The 19,043-nt window shown below is 37.0% G+C and overlaps 2 protein-coding genes across 2 annotated transcripts in view; both read right to left on the reverse strand.

Moving 5' to 3' along the window:
• LOC141433148 (glutathione S-transferase 1-like) overlaps positions 1-19,043 on the reverse strand; it is a 21,922-nt gene continuing 2,879 nt past the window's right edge. The window contains exons 2-7 of the mRNA XM_074095020.1: positions 6,728-7,370; positions 5,051-5,191; positions 2,664-2,722; positions 2,104-2,245; positions 1,096-1,286; positions 1-162 (exon numbers count right to left, since the gene is read on the reverse strand). Coding sequence (XP_073951121.1) covers positions 45-162; positions 1,096-1,286; positions 2,104-2,245; positions 2,664-2,722; positions 5,051-5,191 — 651 coding nt within the window. The 5' untranslated portion in view covers positions 6,728-7,370 and the 3' untranslated portion in view covers positions 1-44. The remainder of the gene's footprint in view (positions 163-1,095; positions 1,287-2,103; positions 2,246-2,663; positions 2,723-5,050; positions 5,192-6,727; positions 7,371-19,043) is intronic.
• LOC141433662 (uncharacterized) lies at positions 16,254-17,105 on the reverse strand. The gene has a single exon (XM_074095764.1). The coding sequence runs from the start codon at positions 17,103-17,105 to the stop codon at positions 16,254-16,256; it is 852 nt and encodes a 283-aa protein (XP_073951865.1).

A 19,043-nucleotide genomic window follows, 5' to 3' on the forward strand; every position in this document is an offset into this window, starting at 1 on the left:
CGTTACATTTTATTACTATTTATATCTTATAAAATTAAGCAAGTTCAAGCAGCTAAAAGTTTTTTTATGAACTTTTCGTAAGCACTATGTCCAGGGGCGTTAAATTTTTGTGAGACCGGCATTTGTTTCATTGTCGTCATCCATGCGTGAAGTTTCGGGTACCTTAAAGAAAAAGATCAGTTGATCAGGTGATCTCTAAAAAGCATCATCATCATCATCCCAGCCTATATACGTCCCACTGCTAGGCACAAGCCTCCTCTCAGAACAAGAGGGCTTGGGCCATAGTTCCCACGCGGGCCCAGTGCAGATTGGGACCTTCGCACGAACCATTGAATCGCTTCGCAGGTTGTGCAGGTTTCCTCACGATGTTTTCCTTCACCGCAAAGCTCGTGGTAAATTTCAAATGTAATTCCGCACATGAATTTCGAAAACTCAGAGGTGCGAGCCGAGGTTTGAACCCACGACCCTCTGCTTGAGAGCCGATAGGTCAAACCACTAGGCCACCACGGCTACAAGAAAAAAGCATATTTTACAAGATTTGTTTGGCTTGCAATGCTCATATTTTTTATGTTGTACTCTTGTTGTACTCGTATGTATATTCCAGGTCTACGTTCGGGTCAAATCTTGCAAGTTAATTTTGTCCTACTTTTAGAGGTTGAATTGACTTGAAGTTTGGTATGGATTTGTATGTTGTAATAAAGTGTTAATCTGCATCCAAATATTTAAACTACCATCATATCATTAGGGTTCCGTAGTCAACTAGGAACCCTTATAGTTTTGCCATGTCTGTCCGTCTGTCTATCCGCGGGTAAGCTCAGATACCGTTAGTACTAGAAAGCTGTAATTTGACATTAATATACATATCAGTCACGCCGACAAATTGATACAATAAAAAAAAGTAAAAAAAAAATTTTTAGGGTACCTCCCATAGACGTAAAGAAGGGGTGATTTTTTTTCTCGACTAACCCTTTTTTGTGGGGTATCCTTGGATAGCCCTTTTAAAACCATTGGAGGGTTGCTAAGACAATTTTTCTATTCAGTGATCTGTTTGCGAAATATTCAACTTTAAACAAACAAATTTCAATAAACACTTACTTTTGTCCATCGAGCTCCACTAGAAAACCGAGCGCAACACCCGATGCAAACGCTGAAATATCTGCTATTGTCATGCTATCTCCCGCCAAATACTTTGTGCGGGACAAGAACTCTTCTAGGAACCCATAAGTCTCGTCTATCGCTTTAAAACGCTTTTCAGATGGTTTTTCTCCTTCGAATATTAATGGACCCTGAAACATAATAATTTATATAGAACAAAAAACGTGCAGGGCGTTGCTATTATTGAATATTCTAATATTTCTTAAAAATAAACAAGAATATCCCTTTTATTTTAAACTAGACCCGTTTGACTCTTAATAATGTTTCCCAAGATATTTGTTATTGTATAATGTTTACATTGCTATACTGGCCTAACTATGGACATTTAACTTTAGATACAGTTGCCTGGGTAATTTTCTGTCACAACAGATCTTTTTTCAGTCAATCATCTAGTAAGGTTTACTGCCGGTTATCATGGTCCGACTTGTTAGCACTAAAGCCGGTCACAGATACGAAATTCAGATCTATTGTCAAGAAGACATTCATATCTAAGGGATATTTGGAAATAATTCCGATTCCCATTAGCAATCCCTTCAAATAGCGAACCTACTGTGTTAAATACTTGTGATGTACATATATCATTTAATAATATTGTAAATCTGTTTAAAAAAATATACCTCGTTGAGTTTCTTGCCGGATTCTTCTCAACGGAGGTTTTTCCGAACCGGTGGTAGATTTTTTTTGACATTCATAAGTGCTAAATTATTGCCTAAATTGAATAAAGATATTTTGACTTTGACTTTGACTTTGACCGCTGTCGAATTTTTATTTATTTATTGCAATATTAATTTTTATTCCATTTTACTGAGCAACTTGCGCCTTTTCTTGGCTCCCGATAATCAAGTACTATATATACAATTTCGAGTGTTTATTAGTTTTAGTTTAAAACACAGTTTCGAGCCATATTTTATATTTTAATAACAACTAAACAAATAACTCTATATTTACCGTAATATCGCGCAATCTCATGTAAACAAAAGATATGCTGAAAAACAGCTTTTGGTTTACAAGAGCTCTTTGTTTCATATCTTTTGGATATAATGAACCATTTTTGTCGTATTTCTCTGCAAGATACATCAGTATTGCATGGCTGAAACGTAAGAAAGTAGATTTTAGAGATATTATGCCCTTTTGTAGAAAGTCGTAGTACACTATTATAGTATACGAGTACAGAGAGTAGCAGGTGGTAGGACCCTGTGCAAGGTCCGCCCGGATTGCTACCACCATCTTGCTCGCTAATCCTGCCGTGAAGCAGCAGTGCTTGCACTGTTGTGTTTCGGCGTGGAGAGTAAGACAGCCGGTGAAATTACTAGCACTAGAGGTATCCCATCTCAGCCCTCTAGGTTGGCAACGCATCTGCAAAACCCCTGGTGTTGTAGATGTTTATGGGCGGTGGTGATCTCTTAGCATCTGGAGACCCACTTGCTCGTTTGCCATCCAGTCGAATAAAAAAAATTAATAATAATAATAATACTCGTATAGGCTATAAAAATAAAAATGAAAACTACCTGTCATGTAAAACCAAGTCACCGTCTTCAAGAACTGGTACCGCATGAAGCGGATTTTTCTGAAACAAGACAAATAACAGTGTTATAAATGTACACTTATACTTTCTTGATTGTTGATTGCCATTGACTTGTTGATTGTTGAATGTCACTTGAGTTGTTGATAGTCATAGGCGGTGGTGATAATTTCCCGTCAGATGACCCGCATTGTCCATCGTTGCCTCTAGGTGTGGGTCGTTACGTTATTTGAGCGAAACGTAACGAAACTGGTGACAAGAATCATGTCACTGGTTACTAAAACCAGTGATTTTAGTTACCAGTTTCTTACACTGCCTGCAGTGACGCGTTCTGTGACAGTCGCTGTAACTGAATTAGAAATTAAACTAGTATTTAACGTAATTTGTTACAAGCTATTGAGCTATGACGTTATTTAGCACAAGCATCGTTTTTCGGTGTACCTAATGTTAATAATTTCATAATCTAAGATTCGTTTCTTTGACGCTGTATAAAGTTTTTTATTTTATTTTTTTTTTTTCTTTATTGAGGAAAACAAACAGCAATACAATCATACATGAAGCTAGTATACATGCAGGTAAATCATGAGCCAGTAAAGTTTTCACTGATATGACTACACTTATTAGGAAAATATTATGCACAAAGTAAACAAAGTAGGTAAGTTAAACAACAAACGAAAGGAATGATGACAATATCTAATATGGTTTCACGGGATACCCGTAAAAGTAACAAATTTGGAGTTGAAATAAAAAATACTCCAAAAAACCAATCATGACAATTTTTTTTTCTTTTTTTTTTTAAGACAAACCTAATTCCTTGAAAACATGCAGAAAACAGTTACTAAACAACTACACAGTGCTTCTTATTGCGGCCACATAACTATTATACTTTTGATGAAAAATATCAGTATGGTTATAATAACTATTATGTGTGTGTAAGTTAAGGTTATAATTTTTATTCTGTGCTACTCGTGACATCTGTCACGTTGCCGCGTTGAGGTGTAAATCGCATCACCACAAAAATAGCTCGTTACAAAAATTACCACTTGTCGCTTGACGTGAAACCAGTGATTTGGTTATTCAGCACGTCACCAGTTACTGTATACGGTGACGTGAAATAACGTCCACCTCTAGTTGCCTCCACCTTACAAGCTCAATCAATCATTACGTGTATTTTAAATCTATCGTTAAAGTGGCGTAAGTCTAGCCATTTGCTAATACTGGATGTAATAATATTGGATGTAAAATACACGTAATGATTGATGTAATGTGGTAATAATCCCATTGATATTATAAATTCGAAAGTTTTTAGGTAAGTCTGTTTGTTTGTTACCTCATCACGTCTAGATCGCTGAACCGATTTAGGTGAAATTCGGTATACAGATAGTTTGAGTCCCGGGAAGGACATAGGATAGTTTTTTTCCGGAAAATTGCATAGTTCCCGCGGGATAGCAATAACCGAATTGTACGCTGCTAGTAAATAAATAAAATAAAAAAAACATTTACTGGTTCGCAAACCACTACTAAAAATGACATGATAAATTTTAAGTTCAGTTTTGCTCATAATATTTAAACCACCTAAACTAATTAATACTAGCCCGGTCTTGAATTCATGACCATCTGCTTAAGATACCATAGTTCAAATTGATAGACCAGCGTTTCTCAATGTGTGGGTCGTGATCCCCTAGTATGTCATACAGCTGCTATAGGGGGCTCAACATTACAAAAAAAATGATAATTTAAAGTTCATTCGTATTCGTACAACAAATCAATGAGTCATATTCACATGAATGAAAAATGTCTCACGCATTTAATATTGTAATTTTATAAATATAAAACCGAATTTAGACTTGGAAGAAAAATCGTGCAAGTAGCATTGAATTGCGGCGCTCGATTGACCGCTACAAACTCGTTGGCTTTACGACCTTGCTATGTAATGCAACTTGCACGATTTTTATTGCAAGTCTAAACTCGGCTTTAGGTTATTTAAACTGTTATAAATTAGAAACCGCGAAAAATAATAATTTACATAGGTATTTATAGTCAGGGAAACTGTATTGTGTACCAGGCCCTTTCTGCTACTCGTACTAATGACATGTTGACATTCCATACATCGCCTTTTACCCTGGTACAGTCACCAGCACCAATATCTGACACATCAAGCGTGCATAAATATCTGATACCACACTTTTTCTAGGGCCGGAAGGACGTGTCAGATATTTTAGCACGCTCCGCTGTGGCAGATATTAATGCTGGTGACATGACTGTACGTGATTCAGTTTCCACAACTGTGCTAACGTGAAAAAGGCGAAAAAAAATGCACTATAACTACAGCTTCTGCTGTTTAATCAACTAAAAACTCATTTAAAAGTTTACCTTAACGAACTCAGGAGCAAGATGTTCACCTTTGAAGACATCAACGTCAATCATCTCAGCTTGAACGTTGAGGAGGTCACACGCCATCATACAAGCACGGGCTACGGGGCTGACGTCATTTTTGTATAGTTTTACCACCATCTGGAAAATAAAAAAAATATGAAAATATCATGGGACTTACACCAGTCGTCTTTGTCATAAGCTGTCAAAATTTTATAGCAGGGTTTCTGTCACACTATCAGCACTGCAGGTTGCTACAGTATATGCCACGAATAACCAATGAAATTTATTTTTAATGCATGTGTGTGTGCATTATTTTCTATGGTACTCTGAGCTTTATATGCTGTTATTTTATGCATAATCATCATCTGATTCAAACGTGAAGCTTAAATTTTGTGTAATAATCAAAAATAAAGTTGTGTAAGCCCCATTTACATCGCAGACTATTGAGGGAGAATGAATTCAGTTGATCAAATACCCAGTTTTCTAGAACACAAACAAGGGTTATTTATTACACCATTTAAATGAGAGAGAGAGAGAGAGAGAGAGTTTTTTCTAATGGAGATTCGTTTCTCGCCTACTGTGTGTACTACACTACGGCCGTGTAAGCATTATGTTAAACAATATAACGAAGGAGTATTGGGGATTAGGAGACGCGCTCTAACTGGTCTGGAGGCTTTCTAATCCTGCCGTAAAGCAGCAGTGCTTGCATAGTCCTCTCTTCACGGCTCCAGAGGGGCTCCACACGAGACGCGCCAGGAACTCTCCCACCGCCAGGGCAATAGCCCTGCTTAACGCTATGCTGGACAAGCACCAGGAAACTGACGTACTTGCTGGGAATTGGCACTCTGTGCTGGATAGTATTGTGAAGTTTTTATCCAATAATAATTTGTAAAGTATTCAAATCCGTTTTCTATGTTCATTTTGGTTATGTTATTTCCGGTATGTATTGTATTCTTTATTATTAATTTGTGATCCATGTTGATTTATGTGAAGCATGTAACGTGATAGGCGTTTTGGTTTTTCATACTGTAAGCCTGTTATTGTATTGTTTTGAATAAATAAATAAATAAATAAATAAATATGCATTTCTATCTATCTACTACTATACTACTATATTGCTGGTGGTAGGACCTTGTGCAAGGTCCGCCCGGATTGCTACCATCATCTTGCTCGCTAATCCTGCCGTGAAGCAGCAGTGTTTGCACTGTTGTATTTCGGCGTGGAGAGTAAGACAGCCGGTGAAATTACTAGCACTTGAGGTATTCCATTTTAGGCCTCTAGGTTGGCAACGCATCTGCACACCACTGGTGTTGCAGATTTTTATGGGCGGTGGTGATCTCTTACCATCAGGAGACCCACTTGCTCGTTAAAAAAAAGTCGAATAAAAAAAAATTGTCCGAATGGCACTCATTCTTAATAAATATTTATCGTCCAGGTTTATAATTCTACGCGTACACTACGCTTCATTTATCATAAGGCTGTACCAAATTGCTTTTTAACCATAATGAGCATTAATCCACCACCGCTATTATAATGAGATATAATAAACTAAAATAATTTAAAAATACAGCTGGTTCTATCATATCTAACGAGATTGCTTGTGTTTTGCTCAATTTCGACGTAGGCACGGAACCCTGGGTATGCCGATTTGACTAACACTTAAGTGGTGTTTACCTTTGCGAAGAAATGCTTGCTTTCACTTTTAATTTGAGGAAAAGTTTAGAAATATTTAACTGGCAAGAACGGCCGGGATACGACTGCTTAACATGACAATTCGGCCATCCTTATTATAGCAGATGGTGTTGAGGGATAATAATACTCAACACGTTCACTGCGCTCGCCATTTTAGACGACTTTGTGGCTTTGTTTGCGGGTAATGTAAATTTTGGTCACAGCGATAAACTAATAGAGGAATCATGGCACCCATTGCCAAACACTTTAGCAAAATACTTTATTTTTTTTTATGTGTTTTAAGTTTTTTGGCAATAATCATTTTTATATATATTTTTTAAGTGTATATTTTGCTCGCATTTTGTTCGTATGTGCACTGAAGTAAGAATATGTCTGTAAAAAATATATGTATGTATGTATGTAAATACTTTATTGTACATAAACCACAAATATAATACAAAAAGAAAACAACAAAACAAAAGAGTACAAAGGCGAACTTATCCCTAAAAGGGATCTTTTCAAGCTAACCTAAACAGGAAAGGAAAACTTAAAGATGGGCGAACAGTAATTATATACGTCCTGACTTAACGATTGAGACATCAATGCCTACTCAGCGTAAACTCATTGTTTGTTTGTTTGTTTATACCTACTCTTTATTGTACAAAAGGAAAACAAAAGGTTACAGAAAAAAATAAGGTGTTGAGTACAAAGGCGGACTTATCCCTGAAAAGATTTCTGCCAGTCAACCTTTGAGTGGCAGAGAAGAGCATTCAAACACAAGGATCGACAATAGAGCAAAACGGTTGTACGTTGTTTTACAGACAACATTTTAATAGAATTTCGTTTAACAGACATTTTTTCTCATATAATTGTTTCATAGAACAATCAATACGCAGAACACTTACTTTTTTGTTAGAATTTTTTTTTTTTAGATATTCATATCGTAAAACAACAAATCAAATATTGATTAAGATTCTCATATTATTTAGTTAATATAAAACTTATTAACATCATACATGCAATTCGTTTTCTGATGTGGTCTCAGTTGTAACCTAACCTACTTTTATCCTAGCGAGTCGTTTCCGACGGGGTTACTGTTCTAACCTAACCTAATCAACTTTTCTGGTTGCAATTTCTAAACTATTCTAATATATTTTACCGAACAAAAAATATTTGCAATTTTAAGTTTGACGAAAACGGTTGATTGTGACATGACAAAATATCAAGCAATTTGCGGCAACGGCAACAAGCGTCAATTTGGCAAAATATTTAGCAACTACAATATTGAGCAATATGAAGCAACTCCAAGAAACTAGGAAATACTTTAATACACGAGCAATGCATTGAAAAAACTACGCTAATTATGTTATTTTACGTATGATGAAGATGTAATGTTGCACACAAATTATGGATCATAGTTATCTGAAATAAATTATAATTTTTTTATTAATTAACTACATGTAAAATAAATGACAATATTATATACCCATTTCTTGTTAACTTCATAGACTTAAATTCATATTAAATTCCACTACAAATTCACTTAAAAGTGGAGTCCAATCCACCAATTTTAGTGGAAAATTCATATTGGCAACACTGCCGCCGCGCGCTGGTGCCGCTGCGCGCGCTGGTTTACCCGCGGAATCGAGTCGTAGAAGCCGCAGAATAAATAAGTGCATACGAGATAGAAAACGAAATGGCTTGAATTTCTGTACCTACTGGATATTTGGCAATTTGTATCAGCGACATTGAGCAATTTGGAACAATTAGAAGCAATATTGCCGAAACAATTGCCGCATTTTTTGAAATTGCTGCATATTTTTCCACTAATTACTCCAGATTGATCCATTCGTGTTGCCGAACAGTCATTGCTCAAAAAATTGCTCGTGTACCTGTCGCCTTCGGTATACCTTAACCTATATCCTTTTAAATCATAAGTATATGCTTGTTTAAAGTTTAAGGACTCGAATTTTAATCGATCCAGGCATTAATAGACGGGCATGAGGTTCAATTTTATTTTCTACTTCGAATACCTAATTGTGTTGCTAAATTTCAATTTCAGATTGTCCACTCTGCCTCCTTAGATATTATGTCCACTCTACCTTATTTGCTTTTACTTTTGATACCAAAATCTTTAAATTCTTAGAGTTGGACATATCTGAGTTTGAAGTTTAGCAACACAATTATATTAAAACTAGTTTTTTCCCGTGATTTTGTCTACACAGAATTCGTTTATCGCTATCCCGCCGGAACTATGCAATTTTCCAGGGTCTCAGACTATCACCAGTTCAGCGGTTTAAGCGTGAAGAGGCACATAGAGCTACTTTCATATTTGTGATAATTAGTATATTTATACATTAACAAAAGAAACATGGTACGTACCACGATTGTTACACGATTATAATTATGTTATAAAATATTTGACCATACCGAATGAGCATTAAAATTTCTCAAGTAAAGTTATAGTTAGAATTGTTCTAAATATAAATGTCCTTGCCCATAGTAAGACAGAAACAGCTTTGATAGACCCCAGCAAACAGAGTGTTAACTGTGTACCTTGTCTGATATTGATTCAACAATTCGTTTCGTCAAGTAACGATGACATCACCAAACTTTGTTGTGTGCGTAAAAACAACGAGCCGAACAGGTACATATCTGTTTAGCATGAAACATAATATTTTGCAAGAATTATAATTTTAGTAATCAACCTACATAATTATGGGTAGTTTTTGATGTCCGTTTCTAGGTACTTAAAAAACAGTAATAGAAATCGTCTCATATATTTATCAATAACAGATAACCGTTGGGGGAGAAAAGTCCTCGAGTGGCGACCACGAACCGGAAGACGAAGCGTTAGCAGGCCTCCCACCAGGTGGACTGACGACATCGTGAGAGTAGCGGGAAACCGGTGGATGCAAGTGGCGAGTTGTCGTTCATTGTGGCGTTCTAAGGGGGAGGCCTTTGTCCAGCAGTGGACGTCTTCGGGCTGATGATGATTTATCAATGAAAATATTGTAGGTATCGAATTGTGTTACTACAAGCAATCTTATTATATTTTAAACTCTCGTGATTTTCACTCAAAGCCAAAGTTGATCCTAAGTGTTGTTGGTTACTAAACAATATAATAACTCTTTATTGCACACCAAAAGTATAGCTATTTAAAACTGTTTATCAAGTGTTCTACATGTGCAGCCTTTGGGCTAGTTACAGGCAAAGAACCATCAGTACCCTACGAGCCATCATCATCATCAGCCTACAGCAGTCCACTGCTGGACATAGGCCTCTTCCATGGCGCACCACAATACTCTGTCTTTAGCCCCTCGCATCCATCCGCTGCCAGCGACCCTCTTAAGCTCGTCCGTTCACCGTGACCAAGACGCACGTCTTCCCGTCCGTGGTCTCCATTCGAAGACTCGTCTGCTCCACCGTTCATCGGGCACCCTACGTGTGCAGTACAATAATGGCTTCAGGGTGCTGTGCTCGTAATAACGCAGTATCATTGAATTACCAAGTATCGGTATAAGCCAAGGTTTAGCTTAATTAATAAATTTGTATTAATTTACATTATCATTATCATAAATACGTCTACTGTTGGACATTGGCCCCCCTATAGTCCTCCAGTTGCTTTGGTTGGAAGCAGCCTGCATCCACCGTGAGCCCACCTGCTGGTATTATCCCTGTCAGGTTTTACGGCGCCCACGGCTCAATAAATTACCTATGCCATTTAAGATAAATAAATAAATTTAGCGTTGGACGTCCGCCAACGAGAGGGTCCGATGACCTGTTAAAGTCGCGGGCTCACAGTGGATGCAGGCCGCTTCCAACCGAAGCAACTGGAAGTCTAATGGGGGAGGCCTATGTCTAACAATGAACGTCCTATGGCTGAAATGATGATGGTTAAATTTTGAATTCGAATTTATAGTGTAAGTTTTCTCCATACTTTTGGCGTACACACACAGTGCCTCCAATGAAAATAAACGAATGAATGGACTCATTCATTAACCCGGTGAGAACTGTCGAGATGGTAGATGGTTTATAAGAATTACGAGCAGAAGAACTTTAAGCACATTAAATATCTATTTTTATTTATTCTTCTATCAGAAAAACATTTCAAAACTATCTCCAGATTTTTTCGTGACTCATAGCTGAGTAGCCGCTTTGATTGGTTGGGATAGATAATAAATATCTAGTCTTTGTTTCTGCGTGTATTCTATCAGCTTAATAAACCATTCTTATTCTATAGAAAAACTGCATCCCACTAGTATATAGCACAGCATACCTATAAATTTCAATAAAAGTAATGTTTTTAATATTAATTTAAAAAAATGCTTGATTATGCCATTGTCATCGTACTCGTATATAATAATAGTTATAGCCTAAATTTAATATAGATATTTTGACTTTGACTGACCGGTGGATGCAAGTGGCAAGTTGTCGTTCATTGTGGCGTTCTAAGGGGAGGCCTTTGTCCAGCAGTGGACGTCTTCGGCTGATGATGATGATGATGATGATTTTGACTTTGACTTTTTGACTTTGAATATCTACTTATAAAATAAAAAAATCCACATGATTTAAACCTTTTAAATACGGCTAATTTATTTCCTCGAAAGTATTTCCCATTTAATCCTTTTGAAACACGCAAAAACCACTGATGTCGTCTTAGGATGTCGTAGAATCTCAGAAATATGTCAACATAGCCCACCAAAAACATAAATGTGAACGCATGCAACTTACAGTTCTTTAACGGCTTTGTTAGTAAAATACATGAAAACTAACTCTCCTTTGACCATGTCAGTGGCTGGCTGATTACATCAAGATACGAGTATGGAGTTCGATATTACGCAAATACGTTCATATACCGCTGACAATAGTTTAGTTTAGTTTAGTTTATTTATTCATTCAATACATCATTACATTATAATTTACATATTTATGTAAATTAACTACTACTACTACCATTTCAATACAAATTCTTATAACTGACATTTGTCAGTTATAAGAATTTGTATTGAAATCTAGTTTTGGTTATAGAATTTTGATTGTTTACATATTTTAGATTATCATGTTGGATATATTAAATAATTATGGTTAGTGTATACATTTTTTTGGACTTTATGGCGATTCTAAGTTTAGGGTTTAATAAATGAGGACATATTATTGCAACTGTTGCATACATACTTATCTCTCAAACCATGTTTACTAATTTATGTACATTCTTATGTTAAGATTGTTTTTTTGGAATTTATTTATTTATTTATTTAGGAGAACAACAGCGTTACAATTCATCTTAATTCTAATTTGGAACTGATACGTAAGGCCAATAACAGTTACTCCCTATATTATACAATTTTTAGCTTGGGCTGAATGAGCCTGAATGAGCAAATTAACTTGTTAGTAAGCTTAATAATGTAAAAACTTAATCTAAAAAAGAAAAATAATAGTAAAAAATAATTTTAGTTCGTGCGTGCGTGTGTGGGTGTGTGTGTGTGTGTGTGTGTGTGTGTGTGTGTGTGTGTGTGTGTGTGTGTGTGTGTGTGTGTGTGTGTGTGTGGTGTGTGTGTGTGTGTGTGCGCGTGTGTGTGTGTGTGTTTGTGTGTATGTGTGCGCGTGTGTGTGCGTGTGTGCTTGCGTGTGCGTGTATGAGTGTGTAAGTCAAGGGTAACCGGTTTGTATTGTTAATGTTTTAATAGTTCTTTTGTCACTAAGAGTTTAAATGTGTTTCTAGAGGTAACAAAGGGGTCAACGGCTTGAAAGTTTTTATTATAAGAGCGTACAGTCCTAGTCAGTGCAGAATTCTGGGCATAATTGGTACGATGGAAGGGAACCTTGAACAGAGGGGTGTGGCGGGTCCGACGAGCGGGCGCGCAGAGCCCTAGCTGCGCGAGCAAGGCGGGGCAGTCGAGGCGGCCGCGCGCCACGTCGTGTAGCAGCATCATGTCGGACACGGTACGCCGGTGGTTCAAGGGAGTGAGTTTATGAAATCTGCAACCCTCCTCGTATGTGTCGATATGTGTGCGACCTTTGTAATTAAGGTAATTGATGAACTTCTTTTGTATCCGTTCAAGTCGCTGCGCGTGGGTTATGTACTGGGGGGACCAGACAGAACTACCGTACTCGAGTATGCTACGGACGTATGCACAATAAACGGTCTTTACACACGCGAGATTCTTAATAGGTTGGCAGACTCTCATTATGAATCCGAGACTTTTGTACGCCTTATTAGCAATGATGTCTATGTGCTCGCCCATTGTGAGCTTTTCGTCAAAATGCACGCCAAGGTCACGTACTGATTGCACCCTATCTATTGCAGATCCCTGGATGATATATGGAAATGTTATATTGTTTCGTTTGCGACTGAAAGTAATCAGTTGACATTTAGAAACGTTTACATTAATTTTATTTGAGATGTAATAGTTTGATAACCGATCTAAATCCTCTTGAAGGTTTTGACAATCTTTTTCACTACGTATATTTAAGAAGATTTTAGTGTCGTCCGCATACATTAAATATTGGGAGTGCTCAAAACATGTGTAAATATCGTATAAATAGACGTTATACAGGAGAGGGCCAAGGTGAGAGCCCTGAGGGACACCTGATGGTACATCCACGAAATCGGACCGAAATCCACCTATAACAACTGCTTGAGATCGATTGGATAAGTAAGATTTAACCCAGCGTAGCAAGTCTCCCCGTATACCCAAGTGTTCCAATTTACGCAACAGAATGGCGTGGTCCACCCGATCGAACGCTTTTTCAAAGTCTGTGTATATTGCGTCAACCTGACCGTAGGCCTCCATATTAGTGAGCAAAAAATCTGAATATATAACAAGGTTTGATAAAGTCGATCTATTTCTTAGAAAGCCGTGCTGCTCTTTTGGGATGGAATTGTAAATAGTGGAGTAGAAGATATCGTACACCAACTTTTCGAAGGTCTTACTAAATATATTTAATATAGATATTGGTCTGTAGTGTTCAACATTCAGTTTAGAGCTCTTCTTGTGAACAGGGACTATATGGGCTTCCTTCCATAGATGAGGGTACACTCCTTCCGAAAGCGAACGGTTATATATTATGTAAAGAGGCTTTGCCAAGGCTAAATGACAACGAGTAATAAATACTGACGGAATCCCATCACTTCCAGCACCCTTGTTTATATCAAGGTTCTTAAAAGCTTTGGCAATTTCATCGAATGACAATGTAATACTATGTGTGTGATGAATGGTACCTGACTGAGGGGGAGCTAGTGGGTCTTTAGGATATTTCGGCGCAGGAGAGACGAACATGCTGTGGAAAAAATTATTGAAAGCGGAACAAATTTCAGGGCCAGTTGAATACTTGATCCCCTGATAAGTTACATATTTAGGACAACTGGAAATATTACGCTTCGACTTAACGAAAGACCAAAATTGCTTAGGGTTCTCCCTTATACCCATTTCTACTCCCTGAATATATTTGTCATAGCATTCAGCTTGAACTTTTTTCTGTCTGGACCTCAACAGAGAGAATTCCGCATAATCTAGTTTATTGTTATACTTTTTCCACCGTGCGTGAGCTTTACTTTTTTCGTGGATTATTCGAATAAGACTTTTAGTGTACCAAATAGGGTACCTATTACGGGAATGACGTATGGCCCTTGGTATGTACTTATCTATACAAATGTGAAGATGATTGTAAAAAATATTAACTGCCTCGTCCACGCTTCCTACTCTCAACTCCTTATTCCAGTCTATGCTATTCAAATATTTCGATATCTCATCATAATTACCTTTATTGTATATGTAACGCGTAGATGAATTAGCTAACAAAGGTTTTACCAACAAGTCCGAGGCATCAATAGAAAATGCAGGATGAAAGCTATCTTCAGGCAAAAGTGGAAAATCTGATTTTGAAATATTTAATGGGAAATTACTAAATGCTAAGTCAAGAGTGTTGCCATGAGAATTCTTTAATCTATTGTGCTGTGAAAATCCCTGCATACTAAGTTTATCGATTAGCTTGAGACCTACACTTAGAACCTCTGAAGCGCCTCTGTTTAGAGTTATCGGGGCACCAGTTCCCCATGATATACAAGGCAAATTAAAATCTCCGAGTACTAAATAATGGTTTTTATCTGCGACCGCCATCTCTAAGGAGGAAATAAAGGCTTCAATATTGCCTATCTGTGTTTTTGGGGTGCCGGGTATGTATGCACATGCTATGTGTAAGTCTGAACTTCTGCTAAAACTTAGGGCAGGTATTGTGACCCATATAAATTCTGCTAAGGGTCTTCCCCATTCTACGCGAACGTAGGCGTTCAACGTACGTTTTACTAAAATAGCGACGCCGCCTCCTGTTTTCTTACCGATTAATTTAAAATTACGGTCCAATCGAAACACATCATAGCGACCGTCACAAAATTCGGAGTCAAAAATCCCGTCACAAAGCCATGTCTCCGTCAGTACAATTACGTCATACTCGTTGTTAAGAATGTTACTTAATAAAGTGTGGCATTTGGTACGTACACCCCGGACGTTCTGGTAATAAATCTGTAAGGTCATAAATGTAATTTGTATAAGAAACCGGGATTTTTTACTAATTTGGAGATAAATTGAAAGAGTGTAACAATTACGGACAGATAAGGGACATTAAAAAATATTTTCGCTATGCAATAACAAGTAAACAATAGTAATTTCACGATACGGTAGAAATAAACGACTGCATACGATACTGGATTTAGGCAATATACCAATAAGTGTCCAATTTCCTTGTGCGCGGGTGCAAGGAGTTTAATAAAATTACGTGGAGGTAGGTTATTTCGTTGGCTTGTGAGCAGTATGTATAGGAGATTTGCACCATCAGGATACAATAATATCAGTCTTGTGTTCGCGAATGACAATGAGAGAACAAGTTGCTCAAATAAAACGAGTGGGTATGATATAATATTACTTGAGTATGAACAGTTCAAAGACAAGTGTGAACTTAAATTAATTAACATGTAGTAACGAATCAATGTCGAGTGCGTTTTATCGTTAATTCTAATATACATGATCGGACTTGTTAGGCACGGATCCCTCCATATTACCAATGGTTTGCCTGTGTTAACAAAAGCAATGTTTATGTATACTTTTACATTTACAGGGTGATTTTTTTTATTGTGTGTTTTTGTAAATGTGTGTACAAAGATTGAGTGTAAAGTGTGGCTGTGTGTTGTATATTTGAATGAGAGATATTCAATGTTTGTCTTATTTATACTTACGGCTAAAAACAATATCAATACATATAAATGACTTTCAAACGAATAAATGTTATAAAATGAGGAAACGAGTAAGAAAAATAATAATAAAAATAAAAATAAAAATAAGGGCACCCTTTCCGATGTGTTCAGTGAATGTTTTTTACATCTTCTTCTGTGCGTATTTGGATTCCTTTGGTTCCATGACTTTTGCGTATATATATTTGGCAGTTTTTTGTCCAGGTGTATTCGTAGTGTTTTGCTGAGGCTGCTGTACGCGTAATTTTGAGTAGGGTTTTGTTATAGACTGTAAGGTGTTCATTCACATAAATAGGTTGTGGGTCCCCCGGGAATATTGATATTCTGCGTTGTTATTCCGCGAGCTTTACGAATGCCAGCTAAGATGTTATCTTTTAATATCCGTTTTTTGAGCTTCATGACGACGGCCCGTGGACGACCCGCAACCGCCTGCCGTGGTTGGACTCTGTTGACGTGTTCTATGTCTGCACTAGTTAATATAACTCCACTATAGTTAGCAATGGCTATCATAATATCCGTTAGATTTTCTGTCTTTAATTCGGGTAAACCGGTTATTTCTAAATTCAGTATTCTTTCCCGTTGTTGATATTCATTAAGTTGAAATTGAAGATTTGATGAATTTTTTTTTAGTTGTAGAAGCTCAGGTTCGCACTGATTGTGGCTTTTAATGCATTCCTCGATGTTTTTCAATCTTTTATCAAATTTGTCTTGACGATCAGAAGAAAAATCCATTCCAGCGCACATTTCGGAAATTGTTGCGGCAAATTCTTCCTGTTTGCTATTCATTACCGTTAATTTGTTTTGTACGTCTTTATATTCGGAACGCATTGAGTTAACTTCAGACTTTATGTCCGAGGTGATAGTAGACAGATTGCTTAGGTTTAGCTTGATGTCATCATTTATATCCTTCCTAATTTCGGCGATTGATGAATCAACACCGGTTTTGAAGTCATTTAATGAGGCTTGAATCTTCTTGGTGTACAAGTCCAACATTTTTGTGATTAATTCATCCTCCTTTGGCTGCTTCCTCTTCCGTGTATTGACAAAAGATATAGCGGGGTCTTCATGTGATGTTGACAAATCAGGGTTTGACGAAGACTGCGAGGCCGTAGGTGAACGCAGCATGGCCATATTCAGATTCACAGACGTAGGGTCAACGTTTCGTTCTATTGAGCTAATCTAGGAATCTTTTTGTATTTTTTATTTCAATTCCAAATTTTTACTTTTACTGTCATCCCGTAAAACCTAAATTGAAAATACAAACTGAAATATAGATGCACAGAAAAACCAGAAAAATAAGACCATCACTGGGAATCGAACCCAGGTCCTCGGTATTCCGTACCGCGTGCTATACCGCTACACCACTGATGGTCAACGGTACCAACACGAATTTCCCTTATGCACCTCATATCTCAGCTTGTTTGTTTCTTATTTAGCCACTTAAGCAGTGACGCTAGCGACATCTATGCCGTAGCCCTCATCGAGAAACTTTTTCGGCACTCCATTGGAACTAACCGCTCACCCGGACAAGAGATATCGTTACTAAGCAATCAAATTAAGATTGGTTTTTTGGAATCTTTTTGTATTTTTTATTTCAATTCCAAATTTTTACTTTTACGGTCATCCCGTAAAACCTAAATTGAAAATACAAACTGAAATATAGATGCATAGAAAAACCAGAAAAATAAGACCATCACTGGGAATCGAACCCGGACTCTGTATACATATCTTTGACCTTGACTGTACCTATATCAAATAGTAGTTTGTAAGTACTCATATTTTATCTTATTTTTAACTATATCATAATGAGCAACTTTTCTATCTAATCTAATCTAATCAGTATTAGTTATCACTTATTGGTTTGCATTGTGTTACCGGCTCGTAATGATTCCCAATATTGAATTTTTAAAATATACTAGCTTTTGCCAGCGGCTTCGCTCGCGTGGAATTCGGTTATCGCGCGCTGTTTCCTCGGGAACTGTGCATTTTTTCGGGATAAAAAGTAGCCTATGTCACTCTCTGGCCCATAAACTATCTCTATGCCAAAAATCACGTCAATCCGTCGCTCCGTTTCGACGTAAAAGTCGGACAAACATAAAAATACATCCACTTTCGCATTTATAATATTATAATATGGATTTATCATTATGTGTGCGTGCGTACGGGTGCGTGCGTGCGCGTTCATGTATGTGTATCTACAACTAAGTAATTATATTAGGTATGTGTGTTAAAGTGTGTTTACTTCAAATTGAGATCAAAATTGGGTACTTACCATCGTTTACTAAATTTTAAAATAAATAACAAAAAGGTCAGATATAGTTAGTCAAACAAACCACCCCGCGTCATACCTGGTGCAAAGGTGCCCAATACACTCGCCGCATCGCTCCGTTGAACCGCGATGGACAACCTTTGTACCAGAAACGACCCAGAGCGTGGGTAGAGCAGATCATGGCATTTACTAGGTACGTAATGTGTAATGTAATGGGCAATAAATAAGAAAATGATTATTAGAAGGAGTCATATTGTGGCAAAATAAAGGCTAAAGTTTAAAGGGTTTATAGAAAACTATTCGTAAAGTGTTGTGTCAAACTGAAAGCGAAAAATAACAAGCTGCTTAATTTTAGAATAACTCAACATAATCTTTATGTATGTACAATAAAACCGACTTCAAAAAAATAAAAAAAATAACAAAAAATAGAACCGACTACAAATGTCGTGCTGAGTCACCGACTTCAAGCTAGTACGTACCTAGAAGAATATTTTCAAGGGTTTTGTAGTTGGTTCCATTTTTTTTTTTCCTTTTTTTTCCAATTGTTTTCAAACTTTTTATTATTGAGTTATAACACATATTTCCATTTTTTGTTAATATTTTTTTATTTTTTGAAGTCGGTTTTACTTTTTTGTTAAAAAAATTACTTTATTTCTCACTTTAAAGTGATTCGTAGCCAAAGTTCATCTCACAACGTTTCCATTAAGCCCAAACACGACTTAGTTACGTTGTTTTATAACAGAGTTCCGTTGCCTACCTTCTGGCTTCAGCATCAGATCAGTTCAAAAGAATCATTAACT

Source organism: Choristoneura fumiferana, chromosome 12, assembly GCF_025370935.1.
Source record: "Choristoneura fumiferana chromosome 12, NRCan_CFum_1, whole genome shotgun sequence".
NCBI classification, from domain to species: Eukaryota; Metazoa; Arthropoda; class Insecta; order Lepidoptera; family Tortricidae; genus Choristoneura; species Choristoneura fumiferana.